General features: G+C 45.7%; 1 protein-coding gene across 4 annotated transcripts in view; it reads left to right on the top strand.

Moving 5' to 3' along the window:
• Window positions 1-10,593, top strand: part of Fam114a2 (family with sequence similarity 114 member A2) — a 36,541-nt gene that overhangs the window by 16,814 nt on the left and 9,134 nt on the right. For all 4 annotated transcript variants that reach the window (XM_021176572.2, XM_021176573.2, XM_029483396.1 and 1 more), the window contains 3 exons: window positions 2,058-2,137; window positions 8,696-8,818; window positions 9,902-10,041. In XM_021176572.2, the coding sequence (XP_021032231.1) occupies window positions 2,058-2,137; window positions 8,696-8,818; window positions 9,902-10,041 (343 nt within the window). The remainder of the gene's footprint in view (window positions 1-2,057; window positions 2,138-8,695; window positions 8,819-9,901; window positions 10,042-10,593) is intronic.

Genomic DNA, 10,593 nt, shown 5'->3' with positions numbered 1-10,593 from the left:
CTGCCCTGCCCTGCCCTGCCCTCCCCTGCCCTGCCCTGCCCTGCTCTGCCCTGTCCCAGCTCTCCTTTGTGATTCTCCTGCCTGCTGTGTCTCTCTGATTTTGGTGGGAAATGCACCAGTGACTTGGTAGTTAATTGTATGTCACTGATGCTGTTAAGACAGAAACTTGGGAATAGCAGGAGGAGACAGTGCAGAGCTCAGCTCGGGATGTCTTCATTCCTGTGGACCCCTGTGTTTTCTAGACTTCATTTCAGAGCCCTCTACCCACAGCCCCCTCGCCCTGGTGCCCCACTCTTAAGCAGTAGTAGCATGCTTCCTTTCCACCCATGCACTCAGCATTGAACTGCACGCCCAGCAACTGCTTCTGTTCCGATGCAGCAATTGTTTGTATAGTCCGTTCTGTGTAGCAGAACCTGACAGTAATTTGCCAAATATTTTTTCATTACTACATTTGATAGTAATAGCTTTTTGATCACTCAGACATACTATATTTGAATACTTATATAAGTTTAATATATATACTACCATAATGTTCTGTTACTAACAACCCAAAATATGCCTCAGGGTAGAGTTGTTAGGTGTAGTAAGCATAGACGCCTGTGCTTCCCTCTGTGCTATTGGTTATTTTGTGAACTCCTTGGAGCACCTGTGGCCCAGGTTGATGCAGAGTTCCCCTTATACCCAGTCACACTTAGTTGGAAAAACCAAATGACTATGTATGGAGGTTGGATATTGTGTCCTTTCATGGTAGGTTGTGGCTGGAAGTTGTTTACTGGAATTAATGTGAGTGAAGGCTGTATCAGCGAGAACAGCTTTTCCCAATGCCCATCACTCTGGGGATCAGTAAATCACTTTTATTCTTTGCCTTAACTATCGAGAGAGAGAGAGCAGAAGTACAGTTGAAGGAAAAGAACCAAGATGGCTCCCCTGGAATTCCTCTGGGGATGTTTCTGGGGAAGTAGTAGGCATAGAAGGGAACTAATTTGCTCTCGTGTAGCATGGAGTCAGGGTTAAGAAATACTCTTATAGATATTCATGCTCAAAGATTTTTGTGGTTTAAGACTTATCTTCTGTACCACTCAGCTGGGGCCAGTGGGCAGGATGTAGATGAGAAAGAGAGAAGGCATTGTTGTTCATGTAGATGTCTAGTTTGCTGTGGTCATGGTCCCCATTTGCTTGCATGCTTTGTGTCTCCTTGTCCTACTGAGTGGTTGCTGTAATAAACACCAGGACCCAAGTAACTAAGGGAGGAAAGGGTTTATTTTGCTTACATTGTCAGGTAACAGCTCAGTGCTGAGGGAACTGGGGTGAGCTCAAACAGGGAAGAAACGTAGAGGTAGCAGCTGATGCAGAGGCCATGGAGGAGTGCTACGTACTGGCTTGTTCCTCATGGCTTGCTCGGCCTGATTTCTTAAAGAGCCCAAGACCAGCCCAGGGGTTGGTTGGTACTGCCCACAGTTGGCTAGGCCCTTCTTCATCAATCACTAATTGTTTACAGTCTTGCTTACAGCCTGATCTTATGGAGACGTTTTCTCAGTTGAGGTCCCTTTCTCTCAGACAACTCAGCTTGGATTAAGTTGACTTAAAACTAGACAGCACAGCATTCCTTTTTTAAAAAAAAAAAGATTTATTTATTTATTGTGTGTAAGTACACTGTAGCTGTCTTCAGACACCCCAGAAGAAGGCATCAGATCTCATTAGGAAAGGTTGTGGGCCACCATATGGTTGCTGGGATTTGGACACAGGACCTTTGGAAGAGCAGTCAGTGCTCTTGACCACTGAGTCATCTCTCCAGCCCCCAGCGAAGCATTCTTTTTTTTTTTTTTTTTTTTTTTTTTTTTTTTTTTTTTTTTTGGTTTTTCGAGACAGGGTTTCTCTGTGTGGCCCTGGATGTCCTGGAACTCACTCTGTAGACCAGGCTGGCCTCAAACTCAGAAATCCACCTGTCTCTGCCTCCTGAGTGCTGGGATCAAAGGCGTGTGCCACCACACCCGGCTCAGCACAACATTCTTGATGACAGCCTTTCTTGAATGTTTTATGTGGCTCTTGGTTCTTAGGGGATGACGATTTTACCAAGGAGATAACAGATCTGTTTGCTCAGCTTCACGTCTCTTCCCGACCAGAGAAGCTTGCCAAGGTAAGTTACTCCCTTATGGGGATTTCCATTATTTCATTTATAATATTTTAATGGGAGGTCAGGTGTGGTGACACAAGCCTGTGATCCCACCACTTCGGAGGCTGAAGGCAGGGGGATTGCAAGTTCAAAGCTAACTTGGGTTATATAGCAAGGGCTTGTCTTAACCTCCTGGCAATATATACATATAATGAGCATACGATTATAATTTTCTGGCCAATGGGATTGCCAGCATGGATGAAGTATTCTTCTTGATAGTTCTAGAAAAGGATCCTACAAAATTTCCCTGTCTACTGTTCTCTAGGTCAGTGTGCAGAGCCCATGTCTGTCTTCCCAGCACGTGTCCCATCCTGATCTGTTTTTTGGAATACTTTGTTTGAATGCTTCATTGAGCCTGTAGAGTTGGTCATTTAATAGTTGGCAGTACTGACTAACCTTTATGGGATCAGAGATGATGAGGATGGGCCCTGCCTGCACAGTCCTGCAGCTCGGCATTGCTGTGGCCAGACTCTGCTGGTGACCATCTAAAATTTGGGAATGAGAGTCCCATGGCTGAGCTGTGGTGGTGATGTTGAAATATCATGTGTTTGGAATGAGTTTTGTCAGAGCTCAGAGGAGGGACCTCACATACATTCCACTGTCTGCTCATGAGATAACTGTTTGTTGTCATATACTGCTTCCTGCCTCTGTATCCACCTTTCCCATCTCTGAACAATTCCAGCAGCTGTTAGCAACAGGCAGGTATTGTTGTCTGGCCATGAGAGCTGCTGGCAGTGTGGAGTCAACACAGCCATCTTACCTCCAAGCAAGTAAGGTGTGAGAGACACTGGGGCAGACGGTGCCTTCCCCAGCGAAGCCTTGCAGGCTGTGCTCAGCAGCTGCCTCAAGAACTCAGCTCCTCACAACTTTATATCCCTGGGACTGAAACTCCTGACACTGTAGCTCAAGGGAGGAAAGTCTTACTTTAGCTCACATTTTCAGAGGCTCTTAGTCTACCATAGTGGGGAGGGCATGGCAATTCAGCTCTGACTGGATGGCGCCAGGAGTGCGAGGTGGTGGCTGTTCCCATAGCAGTAGAGGATGGTCTGGGCCCTACCCTTCAGGGTCTCCTCAGCCCAGGGGCCTTGTAGGCTCCACCTCTGAAGGGCTTCACAGACTGCCAGGACAGTGCCACCAGCTGGAAACTGTGTCCCAAATATGAGCCCTTAGGGGTCACTTCACATTCAAAACATGACATTGCTTATAGCATTTTGGAAACAGCATCAAACTGAGAAAAAAGTTGTAAAAACAGTACTGACAGCACCGGATGCACTCGCTAGTGCTGGCACGCTACTTGTAGTGTCAACCACATGCACCCGCACTGAAGTCACATGAACCTCACTGTTTGAGAGCAAATAGGAAGATGAGGCTATCCCTTTGCATAACCACAGTATACAGTTGTCACCTCAGCATATCTAACACTGACAAGAGACTTTGACTTCATCTGTTCTCCACATTTATCCACTGACTGTCTTAGTCAGTGTTCGGTTGCTGTGAAGAGACACAGTGACCACAACTTATAAAACAAAGCATTTAATTGGGGTAGGGGATTTACAGTATCAGAGGCTTAGTCCATTATTGTCATGGCAGGGAGCATGGTGGCACGCAAGATGCTGGAACAGTCGCTGAGAGCTACATCCTGATCTGCTTCTAGCCGGCAAAGAAACAGGGCCTAGCACTTTAGCACAGGCTTTAGAAACCTCAAACCCCACCTCCATTGACATACTCTCTCCAAAAAGGCCACACCCCCCTAACCTTCTAATTCCCTGACTAAGCATTGAAATGTGTGAGCCTGTGGGAGCCATTGTTATTCAGACCATCCCACCCACTCCCCTGGAGCCCCTGGGATTGAACTAGCTTTACTTGTCTAGTTTAGACTCCTTTCATCTATAGTGGCTTTCATGATGTATATCTTTTTGAAAAACACAACTCTCCCTTCCCCCACTCTAAAAGTAAAACATTCCCAGTCTGCTACCTGTACTGGGGGTTTGTCTAAGACTTTCTCTCTTTTATTAGTTTGTACATTCCAGGGCCAGAATCCTGTGTAAGTGATAGCTCGTCACATCTGCAGGGGTGAGATGTTTGTTTATTATTGGTGATGTGTCGTACAATTCTTTGTAGAGTTCTGATTTATTTCCCTTTGCTGCTGGTAAGCTGCCGTGAAGATCCTACTCCCACTCCTCATGGCTTTCTTTTTTCTTTCCGTACGTCTGGAACTGGGGATTCTTCCTTAAATTTAGCATCTGTTATGAGTCTTTTGAGACATGTCGCCCAAGTTGGCTTTGAACTCCCGTTGTAGCTGAGAGAGACCTTGAACTCCTGATCCCCCTGCCTCCACCTCCCCAGTGCTGGCAAAGGGGCATATGCTACCATCCTGGTGTATGTAGTGCTAAGGATGGAGCCCAGGACCTCGTGTATACCAGGCACTCCTACCAACTGAGCTCTGTTTCCAGCCCTTCTGGTCTTGATTCACATACACTGGTCCTTACTTTGAAAATGATAAAACTTTGTCTTCTAACTTGTTTATATTCTATACTCTGGTCTTGATAGATCTAATACACTCCGATCATCCCTGTTTCTGCCCTTTGGTATAATCCACTGTTTGTTTTTGTGTGTGCTACATGTACATGTGCATATAGAGGTCATAGGTTGAAGTCAGTTGTCTTCTAGTCACTTTTCCATTTTATTTTTTGAGATAAGGTCTTTTGCTGGACCCGAGGATTACTGATCTGGCTAGCTGGATACCAGGGAAATCCTATAGTCTCTGGCTCACTAATGCTGGGATTATAGGCGTGAATCACTGTGGCTGGCTGTTTGCCAATTTAATCATCTCTCTATCCCCTTCTGTTTACTTTTTTTTTTGAAACAGAGAGGTTAATATTTAAGTAATGTGAAGGTTTTCTTTTTCAGTATTAGATTGGATTGCTCTTGCAGGCTCTTTGGGAGAACAACTATTCTGAAGGGGAAAGAACCCTGAAACAAACGAATACCAGGTTTTCTTCTGCCCATTCAGTTGTAGCCCTGGTAACAGCGTTACTCAGAGTACTTAAAGGCCCAAGTCCAGTGCCATATAATTATAGTCTAGTTGGAATGATTTGTGATCATTTGTGATCTCTGTTGCCTGGCTCAGCTTTTTTTTTAGAGTTTAATTAATTTATTTATTTTTTGTTTTGTTTTTTGAGAAGGGTTTCTTTGTGTAGCCCTGGCTGTCTTTGAACTCACTCTGTAGACTGAACTGGCCTGGAACTCACAGCCTCCCAAGTTCTGGGATTTAAGGTGTGTGCCACCACTGTCCAGCTCAATGCATTCCTTTTGTTTGTATAAAATTAATTAAGTGGATCCCTTCATTTAAGGGCAGTTATTTTCTGTCACCATGATAAACACCATGACCAAAAGCAACTCAGGAAAGAAAGCCTTTATTTCTTCTTACAACCCTCAAGGTACAGATCATCACCAAGGGAAGACATGGTAGGAACCTGGAGGCAAGAATTCATTTAGGACATCCTGGAGGAGCATCATTAATTGGCTTACTCCTCCTGCTCCCGCTCAGCCTGCTTTATTACATACACACCCTGGAACACTGGCCTAGGGGTGGTACCAACCGAAGTGATCTGGGCTCTCCCACGTCAATCATTAATCAAGACAATTCCTTCGACTACCTATAGTCATATGGAAGCATTTTCTCAACTAAGATTCCTTCTTCCCAGATATGTAGGTTTGTGTCTCGTTGACAAAAACCAATTAGCACAGGTAATGGAATTCTTCCTCTACAAATAATAAAAACCCAGGTGGAGTGGTATAAAAAGAGAGGATGCAATAGTCAGTAGGAACAGTGTTGCTTCTGGAGTGGCTCTGAGAGGAGCCTGTACCTCTGGGCTCTGCTTTTTTCCCATGGCTTTGATCTTAGCAGGCTTTTGTACATGGCTTTAAGGGAGCGCTAATGGCTTTGGGTTGATGGCTTTCCTTTCTTAGCAATTTTACTGAGACTCTGGGAGTCCAGACTGTAAAAACCCAGAAGAATCTAAAACCCAAGCCAGTGTGCTACAAAAAGAAAGGAGATAAAGCAGTTGTGAAACACACTCGCCAGGGACTAGGTATGCAGGCCGGATGGGCGTTCTGCTGCTGACCTTTAGTATGTGTCCTACTCAGGAGACTGGCATAGTTGACTTCAGCATCTTCTGTAAGCACTGGGTTTTAGTGGTATTCTGGGATGGTGGAAATTCAGAGGAAGGTTGTTCAGGACACTTGTCTTCAGAAATTATGTGGAGATGATGCTTGAGGTGAAGGGCTGGGAGGAAAAGGTGCAGTTATGGGTCATCTTATTGGACCACACTGTGAAAAATGAGATTGAATCTAGTTGATGGGGCACCCATGACCAAAAGGGATTTGTTAATTACTGTTCTTTGCAAAACACCATGACCAACTAAAAGGAAACATTTAAATTGTGACTTGCTTACTTACAGTCTTAGAGTTAGTCCATGACCATCATGATGGGAACTATGGTGGCAGGCAGACAGGCAGGCAGCATGGGACTGCACACAGGCACACACACACATACACACACACACACACATACACCAGCCACACAGTGGGCCTGGTGTGAGCTTTTGAAAGCCTACCCTCAGTGGCACATCTTTTCCAGCAAGGCCATAGTTCCTAGTCCTTCCCAAACAGTTCCACCAACTACTGACTAAGCATCAAATATATGAGTCCATGGGGTCCATTCTCATTCAAGCCCCCGCAGGGGAATGGTCAGCTTTGCATGGTCAGCAGATCATTGACAGTATTATGACCGTGAAAATAAATTTAAGACACATTAGAACTAATAGAACAGTCAGGATGTTGCTCTGAGTGCACATGATGGTAATAGAAGGGGAAGGTTGGGGCAGGTTGGACCTTGTGCAGAATCAGACTGATGGGAAAATCCAAATGGCTGTCATATTTTTGCTTGAGCCACTATTATAGAACAGTACCTCCAAAGTTTGGCTGATAAAAGGGTGAATTAGAGACAGAAAGATCAAAGTATTCATTTCCTTTACATGCTGTATCTGGAGTCGTCGCAGAATGTCAGATGTGTGTCTTGCAGGCATTTGGGGTGCTTTGTTTTTCCAGAGAAAGAAGTTAAGATGAGAAATAATGATCTAGGCAAAAGCAGCAGTAAGATGAGTGAGGTCAGAGGATATAGGTATTAGCAAGATCAGGATTAGACCGGTCAGGATAATCACTGAAGAGCAGTAATTATAAAGATAGGTGAACAATTAGAAGATTGTGTTTAAAACAAAGCAAACTAGAGAAACTAGAGAAGTCCATCACCAGGAGAAAGGAAATTTGTGGCATTTGTATGGAGCGACAGTCTTTATGTATGAAGTCAGTGAACTTGTACATGGGACAGTGTGGGTGTGTCTGTCATTGTCTGCACTTAAAACATGCAGGCACAAATGAAAATGAATATAGAGCCATAAGATTTTTATGAATCTTACTAGTGGTGAATAGTTAATCCGCTTTGGCTCCCAGTGGGCTGCTTGGGCTGTACCCACCCTAGAGCTCTGGGTATATAAATGGAAGACACACTCACATGCCAGCTAATTTGGATATGCCTTGGCTAGCTCAATGGCTGGGCACTTCAGAACCTCCCAAGGCTAACACATACTCCCCTCCGGTATTCCTGAGTTAAAACATCTTTTAAAATCTATATTTCATCTCTGCTACCCCAGACCCAATGGGGGAATAGCCCCTAAGGCCACGTTCTGGATTCTTCCATGTTAGCAGGTCTTTAAGTCTGCTCTTTTTGCTCTCCTGTCATGATTCCTTTTCCTTAGGCCCGTCCCCTCACAATCTAAAAGTCCTGCCTCTGTCTCCCTGCCCAGCATTGGCCGAATGGCACCTCTTTATTACCAATCAAAGCCGGCTGGGGGCAGGGACCTCAGTGTCTGAAAGCTGGCTTTTGGGAGCCAAATTAAGACAAACTAATTCCCAACATTTTGCAAACAGTTGAGGTTGTTGATGCTGAGCCAAAGTCTTTGATGTGAGCATGAATAAATGAAGGGCATGGTAGACTCACACATAGGTGAGCGCACCCTCCTACCCCCTTCCACAGGTGAGTGTATCCCCACCTGACACTCATGCACACAGGTGAGTGCACCCCCCCCCTGCACACATCCCCAGAAACATTCAATAGAGGTAACCAAGGTGCTGGGGGAAATGCTCTGCACCTTGACCCACCTGTGAAGCATCTGATCTGCTCCAGATGCATGCGCTTTTCCTAGTGCAAGCCTCAGTTCCAGAGAAGCCACGGGGTGGGGTGGAGTGGGGTGGGGTGGGGTGTGGTGCTTCACAGGGAGCCATTGGACAGGACTGGGGGTTTCACAAGGAGCCATTGGACAGGATTCAGTGTAAGGGTTTGTAACTTAATAAGGATTGAAAAGTTACATGGTCTGTTCTTGTGTGAAGAGCTTGTCCTCCAGGGTGCTGATGTGTTGCTGGTAAGAACTGCATTTAATTGTTGCCTAAATCCTTATTTAGGCAAGAAATACAGCCTACAAATGGATCAGAACATCTCTGGCTAAGCCAGTAGCAGAGAAAGAAGAAGGAGAAAAAGAGTTGGAGGCAGAAAATACCGAGGAAGCCCAGAAACATTCAGTAGAGGTAACCAAAGCAACTACGCTCCTTTAAAGACGGGTGAACCTGAGGGGCTGGCAGGTGGCTCAGTGGTAAAGGGTTTGCTGCCTGGGTTCCCTGCATTCATATAAACGGCTGAACGTGGTATCACGGAGTTGTAACCCCAGTGCAGGAAGGTGTGGGGTGTGAAGGCAGGAGGATTCCCCAGATATCACTGGTCAGCACTCTAGCCATAACAGTAGGCCCCAAATTTAATGAGACACCCTGCCACAAAAGATAGAGTGGGGGCTGATAGAGGAAGACATTGGACATGGGCCTCTGGACTCCACGCTCACACACATATGTGAGTGAACCCCTCCCACACACAGGTGAGCAGACCCTTCCCTTGCACACACAGGTGAGCGCCTCCCCCTACACTCACACACAGGTGAGCGCATCCGCCCCGCACACACAGGTGAGGGTGCCCCCTCACACAGACATAGGTGAGCGCACCCTCCCGCCTCCTACACAGGTGAGTGCATCCCCACCTCATACTCAGGTACACAGTAAGCACACTCCCCCGCACACACTCATGCACACAAATGAGCACCCCCCCCTTATACTCACACAGAGGTGAGTGTATCCTCCCTCCCCCCCCCTCCCCCCCCACTGACAACACTAACATAGAGGTGACATTGCAGTTGAGCTGAGGGCCCTTTTATTTTGTTATGCTGGTATCAGTAATTTCAACATTAAGATTCAGGTTGGTATCATTTCAGTTCCAAAATGTAGAAGAGGAGTGAATAAAAGTGATGAAGTGAAGGAGAGAGGGAGGGAAGGAGGGAAGTTGGATGTAGCTCAGAGTAAGTTACCAGACACTATCTTAGTCCTTTGGCCAGCCTTAGTTACATAGTCACAGCCAGCCGTTCAGGAGCCACTGTTGCTGTAATTATGAGCTCAGCTGTGGAAGGTGCCACACTGTGGAAGAAGAGCAGGCCCATTAAACAGTGGCCGTTCTTCTCTTCTACCTGGAAGGTACATATTCTTTCTTTAGTGTAAGAAGCCAGGGGCTGTCATTTCCACTCACATAATAAACGGTAACTGCACTATTTTGCTTTGTTTGGCTCTTAGGATATCCATGCATTTGCAATCCGGAGCTTAGCAGAGTTGACTGCCTGCTCAATAGAATTGTTCCACAAAACAGCAGCATTGGTTCTGCATGGCCAGAAGCAGGAGGTGACAGCCTTAGAGAGGAGCCAGACTCTCTCCCAGTAAGTACGATGCAGTCTGCATCTCCCACAGAGATGTGCTGAGAGGGTTTCTTGTTCCTTCCAGCTTTAGAAAGTTGCTTTTTAACAGGCACTGGTCCCATTGCACATGGGCTTGCTCATTTAGGGTATTGTTACTGAGCAGGGACAAGTCTGCATGTAAACCCGCCTGCTTCATTAACCGATTTATTCTCTGGAAACTATGTCTTTGCAGATTGTTAGTCTCGGTAGGAGTGGAACTTGGCATAAGTAACGACAGAAAGTGGTCCTAAGTTCTTCAGTTCCTAAGCACAGTTATAGTCACCAGTGCTCACTGGATGCCAGGCACTGTGCTAATAAGGGGCTCATGGATATTATTTCTAGTAAGGGGCTCATGGATATTATTTCTAATTTCACAGCAGCACAAAAGGTAAATGATTAGTACAAATGGAGGAGCCATAGACCCAGGGCACTTAAAGGAGGCTGCCCAAGCCCCACACATATTTTTTCATTTTTGCTGATTTTGAACAGACATTACAAACTTTATACAAAAAAAAAACAAAACAAAAACAAAAA

The sequence above is a fragment of the Mus caroli genome, chromosome 11 (assembly GCF_900094665.2).
Source record: "Mus caroli chromosome 11, CAROLI_EIJ_v1.1, whole genome shotgun sequence".
Classification (NCBI taxonomy): Eukaryota; Metazoa; Chordata; class Mammalia; order Rodentia; family Muridae; genus Mus; species Mus caroli.
The sequence above is the reverse complement of the archived record's forward strand: the minus strand, read 5'-3'. Positions and strand labels throughout refer to the sequence as shown.